The following is a 23191-nucleotide window of genomic DNA, read 5'->3' as shown; positions in this document are numbered from 1 at the left end:
GCCTTTTGGGCTTACAAGGTGCTGTCACAAACCTAGGACCTGGACAGGCTGGAGAGTTGGGCGAAGAACCTGATGAAATTCAACAAGGGCAAGTGTCGAGTGCTGCACCTGAGGAGGTTGAACCCCATGCACCAGTACAGGCTGGGGGCTGACCTGCTGGAAAGCAGCTCTGCTGAGAGGGACCTCGGAGTCCTGGTGGACGTTCCAGTGTGATATATTCTGTTTGTCTAGCTGGCTGTTTTGCTACCATATGTATTTATTGAAGCTGGCTGAGTATCTTATTCAGTGATGTTTTGCTTACTTATTCACGAACGAGTTCATCGAAATTCAGCCAAGCTCTCTGTCCTCAACATACACAAATCTAATCTAGCGTTTTGAACACACCCATCACAATAGCAACTGAATGCAAAATTGAATGTGATTCAAAAACTGAATGCAAACTTGATAGGAGCAGTGGAAAAAGTCTGCCTCCCCATAAATCCATCCCAGGAATTACATCCCAGAAGAGAAGACTGAGAAGGGATCTCATCAACATGTACAAATCTCAAGGGGGGAAGTCACGAGGACAGAGCCAGGCTCTTTGCAGTGGTGTCCAGTGACAGGACAAGGGGCAATGGGTACAAACTGAAACATAAGAAGTTTCAGTTGCATATGAGGAAAAACTTCTTTACTCTGAGGGTGATGGAGCACTGGAACAGGCTGCCCAGGGGGGTTGTGGAGTCTCCTTCTCTGGAGATATTCAAAGCCTGCCTGGACGAAGTCCTGTGTAACATGCTCTAGGTGAACCTGCTTTAGCAGGGGGGTTGGACGAGATGATCTCCTGAGGTCCCTTCCAACCCTTGAGATTCTGTGATTTCCAGCTACAAAAGTGCATGCCTTGTCCACGGAGGAAGCAAGGCTTTTCCTACGGCCAAGCACTGATCAAGCTGTGGTCTGACTTAGCCTGTGGAATCTCATACAGTCCCTATCAAAGAGGCCTTCTCTCTCTTAAGACACACTGCTCACCTGGATAATTGCGGCAACCTCCAGCTGAGCAGCCTCTCACCCAGCGTCCTTCGTTGACCGACACGGTCCAGGTCTGGAGTTTATCAGCTTCCAGAGTATCAGGTGTGAGGTTGCAGATCTCAAGTTTTGTGAAGTGCCTCATGAAATCCTCAAATGATATCCTGGAGGAATTGAGGGGAAACTGAACTCAGGTGGATTCACATGCTGGGCGGTTGTCTAAAAGAGCCTGGTGAGGTGGAGGAGGTTGACCCATGTTACTGCCACTATTAGGGCAGGTTTGCAGTGGGAGTGTTGTGACTTCCTAATGCATTTGGCTTGCTGGTTGGTCAATTAACACAGCTACAGCTCCGAACTGGGGGATGCTGGGCTGAGAGGATAGTACATAGGAAGGGTGATGGAGAGCTTGTGGAAGTGTGGTATAATTAGGACTGTGCTGGTGTCACTCAAACCCTGGAGGGAGAATGAGGGGATCACAAAGCAGCACATATTGGGAATACGAAGGTGAACAGGGATTACTGCAATGATTTTGGCAGATTTAAGTAGTTCAGTGTGATTCACTTCTGCTATAGTTGCGTATCTCCTAGAGAAACACAGGTTTTTGACTGATATTCTCACCAGAACTCCCCATCCTCTGCGATCTTGTGCTGCAGGCGGATTTTCTCTGCTTCATTAATGATGTTCCACTCCTCTGACCTTCAAAAGAGTACACAAGCTAGATTACAGTTTGCAATATAGTTTTCATTAAAATTTCTACTCTTTCCTGTAAGCCTCTGTTGTGGTTTAACCTGGCAGGCAGCTGAACACCACACAGCCACTTGCTCACTCCCCACCTCCCTCAGTGGGATGGGGGAGAGAATCAGAAAAAAAGTAAAAGCTGAGGGTTGAGATAAGACAGAGGAAAATAATAATAATAATAATGGTAAGAGAATATATAAAATATACAAAAGAAGTGTGCACAGTGCAATTGCTCACCACCTGCTGACTGATGCCCAACCCATTCCTGAGCAGGTATTGCTCTCCCCCCCCACCAACTACCCTCAGGCATGACATCCTGTGGTCTGGAATACCCCTTTGGCCAGTTTGGGTCAGCTGTCCTGGCCATGCCCCCTCCCAGCTTCTTGTGCTCCTGGCAGTGCAGGGAAAGCTGAAAAACTCCTTGACTGGTGTAAACACTGCTCAGCAACAACTAAAGCATCGGTGTGTTATCAACATTCTTCTCATGCTAAATCCAAAACACAGCACTATGCCAGCTACTGGGAAGAAAATTAACACTATCCCAGCCGAAACCAGGACAGCCTCATGGAATGGAAAGTCAAGAGTTGTCTTGCTACATCCATAAATTTTTCCTTTGTGAGCCTTGCAACCATTTGTTCTCAGCACTACCCTCCTCTCCACATGCCCAAATAAAGAAGCAATTGCCCTACTCCTCTCTACCTTCCCTTCAGACTTACTCTTAGCAGCTCCCAAAAATCTGCTGAACTGTGTTCGTTTTATTTAGCTTGAAGACAAAAGTGTTAGCAGACTCTCATTGCTAGAGTAGCTTATTGAAATTCCTTTTGGTAAAACCTAATGAGAAGCTTTATCCAAACTTGCTCATGTCCTGACATCTTGTTTCATCCAGTTCTTCCATAACTTTTCTAATAATTTTTCTACTGCCACATCTTGTTTTGAAAATGGACATTGCTTAACTTGCTAGACAGTAAAACCAGATCGACTGGGCTCTCTCTTCGTTTCCATTGATTAAAGCCCCTCTTCACATCTTTTTTAGGTACTTTTTTCTTTCTACAGCTTCAGCTAACCACTCAACTATGATCAACTTCAAAGTGCATGTGTCAAAATGACAGCAAAGACAATTCAGATACCTCATCATTAAATGTTAGGGCCATGCACAGGCTGCACAAAGGCAAATAAAGCTGCAATTCTTTTTAAAATCATATGAAGCTCCTTTTTACTCACTTGTCACTCCAGGGTCCGTTCCATTCCACCTGCCCCCAGGGGTTTCTCAGCCTTACTAGACGTATTTTTTCCCCTTTAAATGTTGTCTAATTGAAAAAAAAGGCAATAAGGATAGACTGAGAGTAGGTTCAAAAGGAAACGTTCTGCCTGTCAAATGGCTGATACCAGCTCCTCCAGTGATGGTGCTTTCCTGGGCCATCGCCCAGCCTGACCTGCTTGGGATGAGTACAGGAAGGCCGTAAGACCAGGAGGTGGCTGGCCGTGGCCACCTTTGCCCAAGAAGGCCATGGCGGAATACCCATTTCCCCAGAAAGCCAAAACTCAGACAGGTCTATTTCTCCACAAGGCTTTAATTTATTTAAATATAAATTTTGTTTTCTTAGCTTATAATTTGCTTTGCTTCCCCTCTGCCCATAGCTTTGCTGATGTGCATGGTTCTAGACCAGCATCTACCACAGCTCCCCATAGCTGGAGGGAATGGTCTGTACATACCTCTTCCACAGCCGTGACAGAGTAGGCATGACCTTTGACGAGCCCACAGGACATTCGGGTTTCATACTGCATTGGCACTATGGTCTGTTAGACACAAGATACAAATTTGTAAGGGTCACACAAAGCCCAGCCGGCTGCTCGAAGGCAGGCATTGCCACCCTGGGCTTTTGGTGGGAGGATGACGCCATTCAGGTGCCGGCATTTTTTGTCTTGTTCTCTTCTTTGTGTTTGTCAAGGTGGCCAAGCTTAGTGCCCACAGAATTAATGTTGCTGGTTAGAAAGGAGCGAAACGTGAACTAAAAAAGCAAAAAGTTGTTAATAACAATTGAAAAGGACATGTTGTGATTTGCTTTTTCCCTTTGTGTAAGTTAGTTACTGCTTTTTGCACTTGAAACATGCCAGTATAGAGTATGCTTAATCAAAATAATTAGATTTTCTATTAGTAGGACTGTTCAGTCCTTTCTGGGATAGTATGTTCTTGTATGGCTCAGTAAGGTTATTGTATGTCAACTGGAAACATCAGAGCAGACCAACACCTAGAACACTTTCATCTTTACACATGGCTGCGATCTTGTCACAATGACATTAAACCACCCTATTTAATACAGTGTTCTTACTAACTTTTTTTTTTAAATTAATTTCCTGTGTAGATTTACATTTTATTCCATAATCATTAAAATCCTCATGATTGAAATTTTTTCCAGCTGACATTCAGGAAGAGCATAGCTTTCTTCAGCAATGTGTTGCTCGGGTGTAAATACATTTGCTGTCTGGTAATCCACTGTTAGTGCACCTGATAGAATTTATTTATTTTACTTTGCAAATCTCAGAAAGCTGTTTATCTGGGAGAGGAAGAATCGAGAGGAAGCCGGCAGGTGCACGCAGCCCGCTGTGTTTGTAGGAGAGATCACTGAGAACGGTGGGAAGGGAAAGCTCTGCTACACACATGCGGACCACCTGCGGACAGTCCTCTCCTCCACTATGTCTGTCGCTGAGCGAGAAGTGGAAGGCCCTGCCAGTAACTCTGCCATCCCTTCTTGACACGTCTGAGGTCATGAGAAAGGCAGGGCTGGAAATGGAGAATTAGTAAGGTCACACAGATACATTCTCAGCTTGCACAGGGAGGCTCTTGTCCAAGTATTTCCTGGCTGTCACAATTATTTTCCATTATTTCCCTTCTGCTGCTGATTCTTTTTTTTTTTTCCTCTTGCTCCTGTTTCCATACTTTTAATGCCTATAATCTCATATCTATTTCCTTTTTCTGTAATTTCTACTCGTGTTGTCGCCATCATTACTTATCGGAACCCCTTCCTCTCTTTTCTGTTTAAGAATATTAACTTCTGCTGGTGCCTGGGGCCACTTCTTTGAAGTCCTTCTGAAGTCTGCACTATCTGCCTCTTTCCGTCAAGAATCATGATTTTATTTTTTTTTCCTGGTGACGGTTCAGGGGCGTGTAATAACCAGCAGCAGAACGGCTGCCGGGGTAGCAGCTATGGAGAGTTTTCCAACCTTCTTTGAGTAGGCAGTCACTGGGGCAGATATTCCCCCCAAAACATGGGTGATTTGGGCGGCCGTGCTTGCAAAACAAGACAGTCATACTGGGCTTTCCTGAGGAATGACACCATTTCAGTCTTTTAGGGAGACTAAATATGGGTGTCGAAAGAGGAAAAATCAGCTATTTCTGCCACAGATGCAGAAGACAGTTTGCGCAACCAGGGGGTTTAGATTATGTAATTGGGGTGGGTGTTGGGTTTTTAATTTCTGTAAAGTGAGAGAAGTCATTTCATTGCCATGGAAAGGCAGCTCCCTGAAGGGCAAGGTGTGGCAGTTGCCTGACACAGAAGAGGGGAAAGAACGTCTCCCTCTACAGATTTGGAAGCTTTTAAGTTTCCCGATACAGGATTTTCCTTTAATTGTTTTAACATCTCTCTCTCTATATTTTTCTAGATTCTTAGGTATGCTGTAGTTACTTTGTATTTTATCACACACACAAACCTTGTAGTTTTTAATTTTCCTTGCTATGCATTTTAAGTGAGGATCTCAAAGGCAATAATCTAAAAGGAGCATCCCGCAAGCAGGCTGCCCTCCACGGGTGGGCAGAGCTCCATAGCACTCTGTCTCAAAATAAGTTCACCAAGAGCTTTTGTGCCTGGAATGAGAGCTGTGCAGAGCTCGCTTTTTCTTTCTTTCACCCCCCTCCACACTCAGGGATCTTGTTCCACTCTAGTATTTTAACTTTCTCCATCCTTTGCAAGCGAGGGAGTTTATAAAATCCACTAGTCATGTCCAGTTCCCAAATACAATAACCAATGTGCCACTTTGACATATTTGATGTGATTTTGCTCTCCACTTCTACTGTACAGGTAAGCTCTGGAAATTATAAGCCTTTATACCGCAAGCCAACAGCCCTTCCTTTGCCTCAGTATCAGCAAAGCCTTCTAGAATCAGTCACTGCGTTTGAAAGGACTGAAATCCTTTAACGCATATGTCAAATAGCATCCATATGAACAGATCTTTAGTGTTGGGATAACTCAGTGAAGCCAAATAGGGATTTAAAAGCACAGCTGGTGTGTTTCTCTAACTGCTCTGTCTGTAAATAAAGGCCCTGTGAAGTCAACCACTTCTGGAAGCATACGAACCCAGGCTGGCCTTTCGTCTGTCCCCTGGTAGTCTACAGTGGAGTGGGTCATCTGTGCGTTTTCTAGATTCTTCACCATCTTAGCTATCAGTTGCCCAATGTCACTCCGAGGAGCTGATCCGTAGGAAAAGCCTAGGTTATCCTGGTACAGAGAACGGAAGAAAAGTGTCATGCAGAAAGATGAGGCAGGGAGAGAGAAGAGAACAGAAATATACAGGAGAGATGAGTGGTAAAAGATAGCCTAGATAACTTCTCTGTCATTACATGCTAGATGGTCCAAACTTATCTACAGTGGTTGATAGCACTGGTTGTTCTTCTGCCTTCAGTGTGACTTCATACTCCATAATGGTTATTGAAGCTAGGGTTTTTTACTTTCACTTTTAAATTGACAGTACATTAAGGCAATTTAAGACTATGTTGGCAATTGAAGGCTTGATTTCCCAAGCATTTGCACACTTAGTATCTTTGCATGAAGATTAGTGTCTTAACAGAGTTGTGGCACCCCCCTACTACCCTCATTTTATTGGGTGAGGGCACCGAGGGTGGGGGGAGGGGTGCTGTGTTTGCTCATCGCACCCCCTCTCCCCACCTCCGTGTTCTGCTTCTGTTCATTTCCCTTTTGGCACTTGCTATTTGCTAATGGGTGGTGTCTAGTGGAGATTGCTCCACTTCCTAGAAGTGGATGTTTGCTATGTGGACTAAACCAAGCAGTCCTAAAAGATGGTGTATATTTGATTACAGACAGAGCGGTCCCTCTCCTCGGTCATTTCTTACAGCCCATGTGCAAAGTTCATATGGACTCACATCAATGGAGCTGGCCATGAGAGATCCTCTGTCAATGGCATGTTTCATGATTTTATAGATATCTTTAGGGGCATCCTTTATCTCATAGAACTCTGTGACTCCTCCAGTGAAGTCCTCCATGGCTTCAGTGGTGTTGCCTCCTTTCAAAGCTTCGTATGACCCATGGAGTCTTGGAAAGGGAAAAGAAAAACAAGATTCTCTTTTACACAGATAAAGATACATACCTATATATATATTTTTTTATACATAATATACATTTATCTTGTGTGTGTGTATAATACATAAAGACATGTAAACACACAGACTAAAAAACCCCACAAACCCTCCGTTTGGTAACCCTCAAGTTAAAAGTTTTAAAACATGCCACCTGCACGCATTTAAAAAAAAAAAAAAAAGGAGAAAGAGATGTTGGGAATCAAATGTAGACCTCTGAATGAGTAGCAACACCCCCTAGTAAATATGATTTACCCCATCCCCAATTCTGAGGCATGAGAATCTATGGGAAAAGGCACTGGCATGTTCAGAGCCTCTCTACGTGCTCATTATAGGTCCTGCACGCAGTGGTTTAACCACCTCCCTGGCCAAAGCCTTGGCAGGGAGCCCAGCACGGTCCGGTGGGTCGTTTTACTTTGCATAGGCCTTTTCCAGGAGGGCGCTCCAGAACTCGTTGCGCTGGGAGGACTTGGTGAAGACAAGTTGGTTGTTGTACGTGGGTAAGCAGTCATCAATGACGACATCCACCCAGTCTCCATAGCGCCAGAACTGGATAAAGGCAAGCAGAAGAAAAACTCTGGGTTGATTTGGTGCTGAAAAGCCAGGCTGAGAGAGGAGAAATGTGGACGTTAACCGCTTCATAATGTGGCAAAAAGCGCTGGCTGTTGGGAGGGAGGCAGCCGGAGTGGATTCCCCTGGGCAACGCCTGCAGGACAGTGAGAGGTCCCTTAGGAGAGCCAAGGGAAATATGGAAAGCAGTCAATCTTTTCCGAATAAGCAGTTCTTCAATAACTTGTTTTTGACAGACCAGCTGCTTGTGGGCCTAAAATTAGATGCTCTGGCCAACTACCAGGGTGTTGGTGCTGGCTGTCGCGCTGCATCTGAGCAGCGAGGCAGGACCGGGCACCTGTTGCCACCCCTTACGTGTAGGACATGGCAATCTGCAAATGCTTCCTTGGTGGGTTAATGCTCCCTGATGGCCTGTGTGGGCTGGCCTTTCTGTAACAGCCCTGCTGGAAGAGTTTAGGGTCAGGCAATTCAATCCCTCTTCCTTCCACACTGTCACTCACACTTCCAAAGGGTGGAGAAGCGAGAGGGAAGAGTTGTGCCCAAAAGCTGAGCTCTTCCTTGGGCTAATAGAATTACATCTGCTTCCTGCTAGATGAAGGGACTCACCTGGAAGTGAAAGATGCCAGCATAGTTTTGTATAAAGGACTGGTCATGAGGTATGACTCTACAGAGCAGTTTTTTATTCAGTGTCAGGCAAGCAATGGCAGCCAGGAACCAGCAGTCACCTGGAAACAAGCAGAAGCAGCAGACAGAATGAAGGGACAGAGAATCAGAGGGAAAACCTGAGATACTGCCAAGGGACATGTTGATTCTCAGCAGAGCGTGCCATCGCCTTTCAGGAGCGGGCTCTTGTCCATGCGTTCTGCAGTACTTTAACGCTTCGCTTATTTGTGCTCTGGAAATGCTTGTTGGCATCGTTCATGGCTAGGTACATGCCTGTTAAATAGATGATGCGCCCTGTAATTTAGATGAGCACTGTTACCTGTGTTAAGATTTCCCTGTTCCATGTGACTATCTGACTTCCCATGTTACTTTTCCTTCCAAGTCCTAGGACAGAGACCAGCTGAGAGGGAACTCCTTCCCAGGTGGAGCTCTGTACAGCTGAGGTTCAGTCTCTCGCTTTCATTCTTGGCTGTCAAGATAACCCACTGTCCCAATCATTGTTTCATGGGGCCCCTTCCCTGCCTCATTTCTCTGACACATTTTCCTCTTTTTAAATCTGTGTCTGCGCTGTTGTAAAGACCGTCCCTTTAGCGCTTTTTGGTTCCTCCTTCAGACTCTTGCACAAGTGTGCTACCTCTGTGGGAGCTCTGGGAAACTGCCTTTCTCCCACAGTACTTCTGTGTTCAGCAAAGGATGCCTCAGTCCTTAATTAAAACCTCTGAACTCCTACTGTAAGAGAGGTTATAGGGTAGGCTCACCTGAACAGTGTGGATTAGTGGGGTGAGAGAATTGCATGAGGTAGTGAAAACTAAACCTGATTGCAGAGACTTGGAAAAGAAATTGGTGGAGTGATAAAACATATAGAAATACGTATATGTATATATTTTGGAAAGCCAGCTCTGTAAATATAGCAGTACATTCTGTTACCTATTTCCCCTTAGGGAGAATGCAGGGTCCGCTGAGAACGGGAGTTTTGGGAACTATCCAATGCTCAGCAGAAGTCAAAAAGGTAAACAATGCTACGCGTAGTTGGGGAAGGAATGGAAGACACAAGAGAGAACATACTATGCACATAAATTCATTTGCACCTTGGCAACTGTGAAGTTCTGGTTACCTCAAAGAGAAAGGCAGTTTTAAATAAATTAAAAAAAAAAAAAATTACTGGGAAGGTGATGGTGACAGTCACAAGCATGGAACAACACTTAAATGAAAAAATTAACACACTTTAGGATGTATTAGCTTAGGGAAAAAGAAATCACAGGAGAAGTTATGAAACCATGAAAGGCCTGGGAAAGCTGCATGGGGAATGACTTTACAAAGCAGTGCAGGTGAGTGCCGCATGGGCAACTGTTGCAGAGGCATCACTTGTACCTAACTAACGGCTCTATATACCGAAGTGTCTTTGAGCATCTGAGCTTAAGGTCTTCAATATAGGGGTTGTCCTTGAGTACAAGGCACACTTAGCTGGATGCCTTGAGAAGCTCCTGTATGGAAATAACAGGACTAAATACCTGAAAAAATACAACAGTTGCTGATCAGATTTTTCTCTTGGTCAAATAACTCCTCTTTATCTCTTATTCTTGTCTTAACTAATTTTGTCCCTTCCCAAAGCCCAAAAGAAAGGCCAAACAGTGCTTTGTAACACACTCATGATATCAGCTCATGAAAAGCAAAACACCCTGCAGAGCACCTTTCACTTGAAGTTCTTCCCTAGATTACTACTAGGCAGATATCAACGATCTGCTATAGAGAGAAGGAACCAGTACTGAGACAGAGGATTTCAAATAGCACCTTGGAAGCAAAAGAAAATTGAGTGATGCAGAATTTAAAAAGCACAAAGTTGAAGTCAGAATTTCATACCTAATTCTCCTTGGCAGATATCTGTTCTGTTGGCTCCACCAATAATAAACCGTGGATTCTCACAGATTTCCTGCAAAATATAAAGAGATGGATGAGCAGGAAAAGCATGCATTATGACGCTGGTTTTAGGTCAATGTTTTCCTGCAGGATAGTTTGTGGATATCAAAATCACTTGCAGAGTTTTCAGCTTCAGAGTTTCACTATGAAAATGTTCTGGAATCTGGATGTTCCAGATTTCAGCCAGAGTTTTCTCCACGTATCTACAGAGTCTAACAGCTAGTCTGGGGGGCTCCCTCTGTATGGGGTTCAAACACATTAAAATGGGAAGAATAGGGAAAATTCTTTTCCTACACAATAGTGGAAAAAAACCCACTGGAGGAGACAGAAGAGCAGGTAGGTGGAAAGAGCATCAGGGGACTGGATTAAATCCTTTACAAATGACTGCAGGTTTAAGGTGTCCAATTCACAGTAACTAATATGTTGGGGCATTAATAGGTTTGAAGAATGCATTTCATCAGGAATGAACCCCAGTAAGAGTCATCCTTAAAATTTGCCCTAGATCAGACTTTTAATTCTCAGGACTAATCAATTGCTGGGTAAGAGATTTAATTATTTTCCTTATGTTGCAGTATTTAATTGCCAATGCTGCATTCAGAAATGTATACAGGCATCGTCTGCCTCTGAGGACAGGAAGCTCTTCTTTTGTCCTGTGCTTAGGTCAATGTATGGGGTTTGTCAGTATTTATACTAGTACAGAATGGGCACAGGATGCTTTACAGTCATAAATAATTAAGGAACTGCTGCAGGGAGGGAAGGACTATGTAGGAATTACCAGCAAATGAGGTGGGGGCTATTGCAGGGTTACACAGAACCTTTTCTATATGGGACAAAGAACCACAGGGTACAGGAAAGCCAAGAGAAGAAGTAGGTACAACCTGCCCTACAGAGGAAAAAAAAGCCCCTGCTTTATCCCATCTCTCTTACTCATATACATGGTATGGGGAAGAAAAAGAAGACATTTAACTTTTGGACCAATCTCTTGTGAGGGTAAGGAAAGAAAGATATTGCAACCTGAGGACCACTTCCCTGAGCTGCTGCAAATGGGGTAGAAGACAAAATATAGTCCAAGAACTCAATCTGATGGAAGAGGCAGGGCTGGAGTGGGAAGGAGAAAGAAACAACTGGCAGTGGCTTGTGTGGCAATACAGGCAGATGATGCCACCTCTGCGGTCTAAAGCTTTTTTTCCCCATGTCATCAGGGTAGCCCTGGATTTTCCCAGACTCATGTTTCAGGTCTGGTAGTTTCACTTGGCATGAGCCCACTTTTTTGCTCCTTCACGGTAATCAGCAGAGTTGCTTTGATGTAAATATTTGGATTTGTCATACGGCCAGATAGAGAGACCAGCTTCCGGCTCCCCCCCAGCAGTCACCTTATTCTCCTCAAGGGAGGGAATGGAGGGATTGGGTCCTGTTATTTTGAGCCTCAGTCAGCTGTCCTGGGGTCCGGTTCTGTCAAGACAGCTGTTTGAGATGCCTTCATGCTTTTCTCCACCCACTTGCTTTGTCAAAAGTATTCTGCCTCACTTTGCTCTGGTGGTCTCCTGAAAACTAGCTGTGAGATGCCAGGTTTTCGGATTGCATTTTTTTTCAACCTTCATTGCTGTATTTTAGCTTGATTCTGCTTCTATTGAAGAAACAAACTCTTAAATCCAGCATGCTGTGTTTTAGGTGAAGGTAGTTAGATGGTGCCTAAGCGTTTCCAAACACTAAATGTACAGCGATGATTGTTCATCAGTGCAATTTATTGCATCTTGGGTTTATTTGCTTTGGAGGATGGTTGGTAAAGGAATGCAAAGGAGGGAATCACACAATTGTTGTGTGGACCGATTTAGCTATGACAGAAACGCTTTTCTCGCATTTCTTTATGGTGACCAGGTGCATTTAGTACACTGTGGATATGCCTTTAATATTGTATTACTCTAGTTCATCTCCAGCTGTGCTGGTTGTGCTGAGTACAGCTGAAGTTACAGGGAAAGGTTTCAAGGTCTTCCAAGGCTGATGACAAGTACTCAGTCAGCAGAGTGAGACAACCTGGTGTTCAAGGTGCAGGTGGAAGGTCTGTCCTTCCAGTCTTCCTGGCTGAGCAAGGGATTGCTCTTAATTTCTTAAGTTATCCCAGAGAATCCCAACAGGCTGCACTTCACTGATGCGACGATTCATCTATAAAGAGCCTCCTCTGATCCGAGCACCTCAGACTGCCTTGGTGCTATCCAAGGAATCTTTGTGTTCACTGGGTTGATTCAGTTGGAACTGTAATTTCATTACAAAAGGGTCAAAGTTACGGCAAAGGGGACAGAGGCTCCTAGGAAAACCCCATTAGTAGCACATGCTGCTTTCTGGGCAGAGGGTGCTTACGAGTCAGTTGGAAGGGAGCACTGGAAAATGCAAAGGCAGCATGCAACTAAAAATGGCATTTGACCTTCATTATATTTTCACTAGCTTTTCTTCTGTGGCAGAAAAAATCTTCCAGTCAGCTTATGCTGTTGCAGCATGAGGCATTCATTACTTTAAAACCTGCTGTCAATAAACTGTGGCATTCTAAGTAATTTCCCTAAACTGATCCTATCAAGTAGAGGAAGCTTCTTTTTTGGCCTGCCTAAGACAAATTGTAGCCTCATGCTTCTCCCTTGGCCTCTCATGGTCTGGACCATGCTATGAAATGGCCGTGCTGCAGATTTCAAGGCAGAGATTGATGCTGTCAGACACCAAGCTGGTTTTAGAGTTTCAGGGTTGAATTACCCTCCTCTGAAAGCCCTGCCTTGGTGGCGCTAAACACCATCTTTTGCTTTGTGGTCCTGCCTGAAGAGGCACGCATTTTGTGATAACAAAATTCAAACAGCTTCACACCTGCGCAGCAGATGATCTGACTGATTCATTTCGTTCTAAGCAAAATCCGCTAGTCTGCTGACTTGATTTTATTTGTATTCATTATGAAAAGAAAGCTCCTTCTGCTCATTTTCCTGGCTATGGAGAGGATCGCTTTGGGGAAGTCATTGAATCTGGTGGTTAATGCTGTGACCACCTGGCTGTGAGCAAGGGGAATGACGATGGTGCATTTGAAAGCATGGTGCCATGGCAGAGCCTTCCTATTAATGTCTTAGTGTCATTAGATCCAAATAGGACTGCAGCAAGGCCTCTCGATACTCTGCCTTATGCTATAATACAGGCTTTTCCTCAACTCTCAAAGGTCAGCTGAGAGAAGCTCCCGCAGGCAGCATAGGTGTGGGAGGCTGAGAGTGTTAAGAAAGCTGAGCATAGCCTGTCACCGAGCTGGATACAACCTGGTGCAGGTGGGAATGGCTCTTTAGGCTTCTCTCACCTCCCATGGGCAGGCAAATGATTTCATGTGCATTAACTGAGGGGGATTTCATTTCCCTTCTGCATACCCGAACCATGCTCATGCATACTCTGAACAGAAACACTTGATGGATCCTGCAGTCTTTACTCAGGGGAACTTTCAGGGTTGTCACTTGGCTTTTGCCTGAGTTGAGTATTAGGAGGTTTGCTCCACACATTCATGTCGTGGCATGGCAGTGATTTGCTGGGTAGAATTACAGGGGCCTTCTCACCGCTCCCCATGCCAATGCTCACAGCTGCCCTGCGTGGCAGCCGTCCTTCTGATGGTAAAGGCACAAGACCAGTCCTCATGCCCTCGCTGCCCTCGCAGCAGCAGAGGCCAATCATTTTGGGAAGTGGCAGGGGAAGACGTGACCTCCGGGTAGCACCGACTGCAAAGAGAAGAGCCTGTAGATGCATGGGAGCAAGGGGTAGCTCTGGGGCTGGGATGCTGGACACCTCTCACCACCACCTCAGTAAGGAATTGCAGGAGCCCCGAGGAAGAGGTCGAGTCACAGTGTGGCCATAGTCAGGGGAGGCGGAGAGAGCCTGTGTTCCGGCAGCCCACACGTTGGGGGAGTGGGGGGGGGAGTTGCCCACACTGGGCTCAGCTGGCGCCTCGGCTCAGAGCCAGGGATCGGAGGAGTAACATCCATGTGGCTGACTTGCTGTGGGGTCCATGTAAATCCCAGGTGCAAAAGCAGTCTCACGCCCTTTCCAGCATGTCAGCATGGTGTGCTGTGTGCTGCAGTGAAGAAGCACTGTTCAGCTGAGGAACAGCACCATCGTAGATGCTTGGTTATAGCGCTGGTCACTGGTAAACATGGGCCCTTTAGATTAACTTTGTGACTCCTCAAATAATACTTGGAGCTTCTGGAAAAACTTGCACATGGATTCATGCCATTGCAAATGATGCTTGTTTATGGCCAGCATTAATCTTTCATGTATATTACATTCTCATACATCGATCTTGTGGAGAGGGGAGCATGGATACAAATTGGTTAGGTGGCATGACTGAGGTGACTTGGAAAGGCAGAGAGAGGCAGTCAGGAACAGGATGTCTATTTCCCAGCTCTCTGTTTTAAATGAGATCCTAGGGCACATTGCTCACTTCTTTATTTGCTGTTTCTGGGTGTATGTGGCATATACAATATGCTATGGAAATCAGGGAAAGGATCTAGAGTGAAACCATTGTTAGGATATTCTCTGAACTATCTGGTATTTTGTTTTAGAATATATTACCAAGTCTGATTCAATTCAAGTTTGACCTGAATTTCAAAGTGATTAAAAACTACCACTTCATAAGACTGCAGTTTATAAGGTAATCATTTTCTTTGACAAAATAATGCCATTGCAATTTAGTAAGAACAAAAGTTGTTCCTATCTTTACAATCTTATTACAAAACATGGCCTATGCAGTCGAATCTTTACACTTGGTGCTTCAATGATTGCTTTAATCTCTCAGCAAAGTACACTTTAGCCCATATTATGACTTCATAATCATTTGACCTTATGATGTTCTGTTAACATGTCTATTGTGGCTATTTGTGTATATAATATTATCAGACAAGTCCTCCTACCAATGCTATATAACCTACAGTTGCAAAGTCCAGTGAAGCAAAGTCCTGGGTCCATCTGAGATCAGCACCAGTGGATACAGGTCTTTTGCTTCGGTGCCCAAGAGAAGCCTCACTTTGCAGTTGTGGTATGGATGACAAGGTAGGGGACACATTCACTACAGGAAACATGTTGCGTTGCTGGAACATGTCCAGAGGAGAGCCACAAAGCTGATGAGGGGTCTGGAGCACAAGTCTGATGAGGAGCAGCTGAGGGAACTGGGATTGTTCAGCCTGGAGAAGAGGAGGCTGAGGTGAGACCTGATCACCCTCTACAACTGCCTGACAGGAGGCTGTAGTGAGATGGGGGTCGGTCTCTTCTGCCTGGTAACGGGCAATAGGATGAGGGTAAATGGCCTCAAGTTGTGCCAGGGCAGGTTTAGGTTAGACATTAGGAAAAAAATTTTCAGTGAAAGGGGTATCCGGCACTGGAATGGGCTGCCCAGGGAAGGGGTTGAGTCCCCATCCCTGGAGGTATTTAAAAGATGGATAGATGAGGTTCTTAGGGACATGGTTTAGTGGTGGGATGGCAGGGTTAGGTTAACGGTTGGACTTTATGATCTTAAAGGTCTTTTCCAACCTAAATGATTCCATGATTATAAAAGGAGAAAGCGTTACATGTGAGTCTCTCCTCTGTGGGGGCCTACTGGGTCCAGCAATGACCTGAATTGCGGGGTTTGTTTTAAAACAAACACATTTGCGACAGAAGGCACAGGCATCTCTACAAATCGGGCCTGGTGTGTCCCCAAAAGGACAGACATCTCTATCGGGGTCAGGAACAACTGGATCTGTGATCCCACAGCATGCCGGTACTCGGCAGGCGCAGACTGCAGCTCTCTGGTTCTCCTGCCTCTGCTCTACCTGCAGCTGACACCACAGATACGTCAGGCGCCTGAACACCTGTGTCAGAAGAACACAAAAAGCTCTGGTTTTGATGTTTGGGTTGTATTTTGAGTCTTACACAGTCCACAGCTTGTTGTTGCTACATGAATAATAAGTATGGAGCTTCCAAACTTATTTGCTAATGAGTGGCCTGAAGAAATATCTTTGGGATAGAGATCCTGAAGTCTGAACATTCCTGAAACCAAAGGCTTGATCTGTGCATGCTCAGTTATATTAGACAAGTCTGAGGTTACATTGTGGGGATTTTTATGTTTTGATGCTCTCTCATATGCACACTTGCAGTCTGCCCCGGGGTGCTGGCACTCACCCACTGCACTGCTGTGTCCCTTTCCTCTCTGTAGAAACAGGAGAAATCCCATCCCTTTAAGACGATCGACTCGCAGCTGTATTTAACTCATTCACACACATTTCCAGGAGCTGCTGCAGCCACAGTGATGACGAAGGAATGACAGAGCACATATGCGCAGGGCAAGGCAGATGGGGGAGTCATGTTCCTCCCCCCACGTTGCTCACGTTGTTGTTGCGACAGCAGCACATGGCCTTCCTCTGCCTCTGTAACAGCGACCCATGAGAGCTCCTGGTCTTTTGCTATTTCGTTATGTTCCTGTGGTTACTTTTATCTGTCACCGCTGACTTTGCCATTGAAGCACAGATTTGGGTGTTGGGGAAGTCTGGCAAATCTAGAAGAGGCGGCCAAAAACTGCCAGAGAGAGGGAGCTGGGGAATCTCCTCAGAATGACGTCCTCGCTGCCAGACAGGGGATGGCAGGGGCTGAGGCAGCGTCCCGGGGGCCGCCTTGCCGAGAGGAGCAGCCACCCAGCAGGGATGACCGGGAAAGAGGATGACTCCTCCCATGGAGGATCAATTGGGAATTGAGCAATTAGTCCTCTGCCTGTGAGAGAGACTTGGGGTGGGAAAGAAGAGGAAGGCTGGTTGGGGAATTCCCACAAGATAGGAAAAATAAATGGGATTAGCAGGCAGGAGTGGGTCCTCACAGTGATTACAACACCTGCATTCATGGAAAGCAGATAATATCTGAACAACCTTTGCAGGTTGGCAAAACAATGTTGGGAGCAAACAACTGAATAAAAGCATGTTTCAGACCATAACCTGCCCCTTTATTTTCATAGATTAGGAAACCAGCAGAATACCAAAGTTGTAAGTGAAATAAGTGTTTAAAAATTAAGCCTCAGCAAACCCAGTAACTTGTTGCAGAATGGGGAGACTTTTTCTTTGGTAGTTTCAGACAAGAAAATCCCTAGCAAATCATGCAAAAAAGAAAATTAAATCCTGTATTTATTTTTCTATGTATTTCATTCCATCTCTTTTGTTTGTTTGTTTCATTTTGGTTTATTGTATCTTAGTTGGTACATACACACTCTCTGAACTTCCACAGCCCTAGCCAGTTATCTTCCAGGAGAGCTCTCAGGAAATCTACCTCCAGCTTATTCTTCCAGCCTCCCCCAACACACACTTTCTGCAAAAAATGTAAGCTCAGGCTGAATACTTCAATTTACAGAAAGTAAAAGGCACTCGGCAAACATGTTACTTACACGTGGTCTTTTCCATTCGAACTTGATGGGGATTTTCTGGCTATAGAAGAGGGAGGAGTCATTCGGTGGGAAATCAGGGTCTTCATAGAGAATGTTTTTCTCCAGGCACTTCTTGTGAAGCTCTTCATAGGTCTTCTCCTTTACTCTGATAATGGGCTGGTTGCGACTTATAATGGCAGAATAAATCCCCCCTGTTCCCCCACCTGCACCTTCGGTTGTGGTGCTAATAGTAGCACTGGGAACCGACCCAGCAGCTGTCTGCTGAGCCACCGCTGCATTTATGGCGGACGGCATGGGAACCAGGCTTACAGCAAATGTTGAAAGAAAGCAAGATCTTGCAAACTGGAAGGAAATGTGAGAAAAGAGGAAGTCGCCGGGTATACCGCTTTTTCAATCCGCTGAAAGTCTCCTAGTCAAATTTGCAAGCAAAAAAATTCCATGTGGTTGAGCACGTTGTGCATCCTCTCAAAGGGCGGTGTTTTGTCATAAGAAATCAGAATTTATTCCTTCATGTGGGACAAGATCATCTGTTGGCTAACTCCTGTGCCTGAGCTGTAGTAACTGCAGCATGTGTGTGTTCCTGCCCTGTGCGCCTAAGCGTCCAGAAGGGACAAGCTTTAACCCGTGAAATCTAAAAATAACTACAGGCAAAGAGCGAGAGAGAGGGAAAGTGAGCGGGAGGGGGTTAGTGAGGTGGTGTCAGTCTTCTGCGCAGCTCACGCCAGGGCCAGGCACGCTCCTGGGGCAGGCTCTGTGCGCGGGCTGACTCCGGGTGCAAGCAGCTCATCTTTTCCTTAAGCAGAGAGAACAGTGAAACTGGAAGCTAAACTCCTGCTGGTTTGGGAACGTACTTATGAAGTACTGCTGGCCAATAAACTAGTCCTGACGCTCCTGAAGGAACTGTTGTACTCTATTGTTTTTTCTACCCTTGGCTGCAGAGAAGACATACAGAGATTTTTACTAGTAGAGACGATTATCTGAAGACATGCTCCTAATGGTGAAAAAGGTAATTATTTGATGCTACTGAGGTCAGGTCAATACCTGCCAGCTGGGTTTGGCTCCTCTGGAGAGCAGCTCGCCAGCACACAGATTCACCAGGTGATAGCTACCTCCCATGTAAAAGGCACCTTTTCCTATATGGGCGGAAAATTTTATAAGGGGCCCAGCGTGGAAACTGGGCCTTTCTCTGAATGTTAGAATATACCAATCTTAGAGGAGATGTCTGACTTTGCACATTTATTTTGTCACATAACGGTGGGATAAGGGACTAATTCCTGTGAAAGGAAAATCTGAACACGTTACTCTTCTCTGTAACCCGGTTCTCTAAAAGGTGACGGTGTTTATCTGTCAAGAAAAGCCCTCTAAACACCTTGATTTTTCTTTCACTGCAAAGTCTTAAATCACACTATGACATCAGTGTTATTTTTGCCTAATGACACTAGCCTCTGGCCTCTGGCTCATGTAGACATTGCTGACCTTCTGCCCTAGTACTATGGTGTTTTCCAAAGCACTGATTCTTTTTTCTCTCATCCATTTGCTTGGTTTACACATTTCATATCAACAGCACGATGGTCAATCTCTACAGCTCATTAAAAAAAAACTTGACTAGGTGAACTTTTAAAGAAGGAAATACAGTTGGCAAGCTCGACTAACCTCTAGAGTATTAATCCTCAGTCTTCTAATGGTGGCCTAAATCCTTTTCTTTTTATCATGAGCACAAGCCTTCTGGCACCAACAGGGCAATCAGAAAGGACTGGTTCAAGTGATTATGGAAATAGGAATGCAGCCGCTTCAGGGTGGGTTGTCCAGATGCAGAATTGATGACTTCCTCATTGCATTTAGATGCAAGGATTGCAAGTCAGGATATTTCAAAAGCAATGCAAGTAGTGAGATGCAAGGGCCTCTCACTGCACAGCTTCAGCAAAAATGCTCATTTTGGAGCCTGTGCATGCATTCGTTCTTTTATATTCTCCCTTCTTGCTCAATACTAAAATTCATTTATTACATCTTGTACACAGAGCTCTGTTTTGGGAAGAATGTCAGTAGGAGAGGTGTGATATTTGATAAACTCCTTGTGGGTTGCTGGGGAGGATCAAGTGAGGGATTAGCAGTGATTTTATATTTTTTGTTGGGATGGTCAGCAAGTGTCAGGGTATGACCTACTACTACAGCTAACAGTTCAGCTAGTGCCTGCAGAGGGAACAGCAGGTGGACGTGCATCTAATCTCATGTTGCTCTTTATGGATGTTCAGGAGTATTTTGTGGTTATACCTGTTCAAAAAACAGCTTCTCCATTTCTTATTTTTACTGGACAGATGGTTTTGTTATGTAGGTATTTTTTGTGAGGAAACAGCAGTTTCTAGTAGAAGACAAATGGTATCTTTAAAGAAACACAATTTACCACAGAGAAGAATGCATGTGCCATCTGCTACAAACAGCAAAATAAACCCTTTGTCCTTTAGGAATTAAACCACCTTTTGCGATGGAATTTCTTGCAAGCAGAAGCACCCCAATAGCTGACCTGTTCAGACAGAGCAAAAGTGAACTATGTTGATGATAATCTTTCTATTTAATTTTCACCAAGTTTTATCTCCAGTTGTTTTCACTAATTGAATTCAATTACTTTTTTTGTAAAGATATACTATAGATTTATTTCTTCATTTATGGCATAAATATATGGAAAAGTATGTGAGTTGCTACAGGTATCAATGTAAACGATATTCTTTGAAATTTATTTCCTCAGATCTAGCCACAACTGCTAAGATTTTCAGCAACTAATTCCTATCAAAATCTGTAGAAGTTAGGTGCTTCATAGCACCGAAAATTTGACCCATGAGTACTTACTATATAGTGCAGATATCATGCTGAGGGGCAGAGCATAAAAGGTGGTCATTCACTTTAACCAAATACCCTTGGAAGAATACTTGGTAGTGTTTTTCAACAGTAGAAAGAAGGTATAAGGCACGTAACTCACTTCATTGTAACTTTATTTCACTTACTTTCCAACTTTAGAAATACCTGTTGAAACATTTCATTGAAATGCTCCAGACAGTAATTATATCCTGTCAGAAGCACTGCTATGCTTAAACATAAGAAGCAATCATCAATTAAACCTTAGAAGCTGATAGAAAAATAGGGTCTGTCTCTCTTAACATAGATGTAAAAGATCTATTTGCTACTGTTCTACCTGGATTAACCCATCTGCATTAAGCACAGCAGTATTTGGGCTGCCAGTTCCTGCAGTGAGGGCTCCCGCTGTCTGCTGACAAACAGCTCTGCGGAATAAAAAAGAAGAAACCTAAGGGTCTGGGGGAACAAACTGCGCTTGGTAGTCAAGAGTGGAGTAGTCACAGTTTGCTCTCATGCTCGCTATTCCCAGAAATCTGCCCCGCAGAGGACAAACAGCAACAGCTGGGAATGACTGACCAAGCACAGGGAGGACTTAGTAAGAAGAGTAGGGAACAACATAGGAATGGACTGTTACGTTACCCTTACTTGGCAAAAATGGGGACCATTCTTCTCTGTTTCCCAAGAGTTAATTTACTGATGTTTAGAAAATACTTCCTTATCTTGCTAAAAGAAATTAAGTAAATTTTGCCCTTTTATAGCCACAAAACCCAACTGATGGCATGTTCAGGTTTGACTCGAAGCAGAACTGGAAATGGAAAGGGCAAACAACTTGAGTTGTGGAGCAATGGTAGCCTGTGAAAAGAGATGCCTGATAGGGAAAGGGCTGTGGGAATAGGCAGGATATAGGGGTTGTGGGACTCAGGATGTCTCCTAGTTCTGAAAGGGAAGAAAGCATCAGGACACACCAGTTCTGCTCACAGAGGTGGTGGGAAAAGGAGGCAAGGGAACGTTAGGGTGAATTGTAAGACAATGGGGAGATAATCGTGAAGTGGGATGGCTAAATGCAGAATTAATCCCATTAAAACTAAAAACTTGTTTCATAAATACAAAACATAAAAACAGTAAAAGATACTAAGATACTAAAAACGGACCAAGAAATTACTAAAACGTGTAAAGGAAGCCAACTCTTGGCAAGAGTGGGAAGATGTGGAGAAGCAGAGCTCTCCATAAGCAGTTGCTTCACTGTGCTGGCCTTAACTAATGATATTAAATCATCCAAAAATGCCAACTCTTTCCTAACAAAGGGCTTATTTTTTTAAGTAGTACTTGCAGAAAGAGGGGAGCAATAACATGGAAAATGTTTCTGCGTGAGTCTAGCTGCTACCTTAAGCCACTATTGCACTTATGTAGACCTGTGCCTTTTCATAATCCGGATACCAGTCTCAGAGCCAGCTATTGGAGAGACTTCTGCACTCCCACATTACCGTCTTTTACTATCGCACAACTGACTAGCACAACATACTCAGACCTTACGTTCGGTGACTGCACTGTTTGGCTAGCCCGTTGTTTGTTTTCCTGTACAGGCTGCCTAATTTGGCATTGACACAAGGACTGGAAAGGGGAAGTGTCTGTAATCACACTGGGTGGCTCCTTCTGTGTTTGTTTTCACACGGCAGCTTGCAGGCAGAACTCTGATGGTAACCTCTGCATCTGGCGTATCTACTGATGCTGCTTGTTGAATCGGCCCAGATCTGCTCTTCTCAAGTACTCCAGTTTCTGAATAGTGGGATTTCCAAATATTTACATTAAGCCCCATGTCAACGAGCCACAACCTCACCCCATCAATTTATGATTTTTTGGCACACGTGGAGGCAGGACTTAATCTTAATGCCTAACTGAAGCTAGCCTGGAGCAATCGGTACTTAGCTTTTTCCCCAAAGATACAAACCTAGCGCTATTACTTTTGCCAAATAGAATAGCTATCCAAGTTTAAATCAGTGCTGTAAAAGAAAAATTGCAGGAAATGTTAGTTTGGGGATGTGGGTGGGAAATATGTTCCTTGATTTGACTGGATTTAAGTGAACACTTTAAGTCTCCCCAACGTATTTCCCTTCAACCTCTCAATGAATTCTCTGAAGAAGTTGCGTCTCCTTTCAGTTGATGCAAATCTCCCAGTTAGCATCAATGCTCAGGGCTAAATTTTCCAGCGTCAGCGCAGAGGTCTTCATATTGTATGTGAAAACCACTTCTTTTTCTTTCCCATCTGAACAAACGAGAGAGTTCATTATATGATTTAGGAAGAACCCTTCTGAAACACGGTTACACATGACTCCCTCCAGTTTTTAATTAGGACTGTCCCTGCCACTGGTGGAAAGGATTGATTAAAAAAGAAATAGTAGTCAAATCTGCCCAGTATACCCATAAAAACACAGCAGAATTGGGAAAACTATTTCTTTTTTCCTGACCTTTCAGACTATGGTACATCAAACTAGGGAACTGTCCAAGGATTTTTCTGAAAAAAAATAACCCTTGTTTCAGCATAGATTTTCCTCCAAGCACCCTAAAAATCCTTGAGATTGGTAGATAGAGGCAGAAAGTCCATGTCCACACGATTTCCAAAGTGGAGGGGTGTGCTTGTAAAGCAGCCAGAGATTATAAACCCCTTCTGTAGA

General features: G+C 44.4%; 2 protein-coding genes and 1 long non-coding RNA gene across 6 annotated transcripts in view; 1 reads left to right on the top strand and 2 right to left on the bottom strand.

Moving 5' to 3' along the window:
- Positions 1 to 19501, bottom strand: part of CAPN3 (calpain 3) — a 33492-nt gene extending 13991 nt beyond the window's left edge. For 2 of the 4 annotated variants that reach the window (XM_035895769.1, XM_035895763.1), the window contains exons 1-10: positions 17670 to 18781; positions 10202 to 10271; positions 8285 to 8403; positions 7524 to 7657; positions 6896 to 7064; positions 6093 to 6233; positions 3454 to 3537; positions 2962 to 3047; positions 1621 to 1698; positions 1006 to 1166 (exon numbers count right to left, since the gene is read on the bottom strand). In XM_035895769.1, coding sequence (XP_035751662.1) covers positions 1006 to 1166; positions 1621 to 1698; positions 2962 to 3047; positions 3454 to 3537; positions 6093 to 6233; positions 6896 to 7064; positions 7524 to 7657; positions 8285 to 8403; positions 10202 to 10271; positions 17670 to 17963 — 1336 coding nt within the window. In that variant the 5' untranslated portion in view covers positions 17964 to 18781. Of the gene's footprint in view, positions 1 to 1005; positions 1167 to 1620; positions 1699 to 2961; positions 3048 to 3453; positions 3538 to 6092; positions 6234 to 6895; positions 7065 to 7523; positions 7658 to 8284; positions 8404 to 10201; positions 10272 to 17669; positions 18782 to 19322 lie in introns of those variants that run through there. The other 2 variants (XM_035895764.1, XM_035895765.1) reach the window with 2 other exon arrangements.
- LOC118452445 lies at positions 109 to 6916 on the top strand. Its single transcript, XR_004842206.1, has 3 exons — positions 109 to 201; positions 5267 to 5272; positions 6906 to 6916. It is a non-coding gene; the product is annotated as an uncharacterized LOC118452445 (long non-coding RNA).
- Positions 19502 to 20388: 887 nt separating the features above from the next.
- GANC (glucosidase alpha, neutral C) overlaps positions 20389 to 23191 on the bottom strand; it is a 28603-nt gene continuing 25800 nt past the window's right edge. The window contains exon 24 of the mRNA XM_035895749.1: positions 20389 to 22782. Coding sequence (XP_035751642.1) covers positions 22673 to 22782 — 110 coding nt within the window. The 3' untranslated portion in view covers positions 20389 to 22672. The remainder of the gene's footprint in view (positions 22783 to 23191) is intronic.

This window comes from Egretta garzetta, unplaced genomic scaffold, assembly GCF_000687185.1.
Source record: "Egretta garzetta isolate BGI_Z169 unplaced genomic scaffold, ASM68718v1 scaffold526, whole genome shotgun sequence".
Classification (NCBI taxonomy): Eukaryota; Metazoa; Chordata; class Aves; order Pelecaniformes; family Ardeidae; genus Egretta; species Egretta garzetta.
Note: the sequence above shows the minus strand (reverse complement) of the source record. Positions and strands in the feature narration are given on the sequence as shown.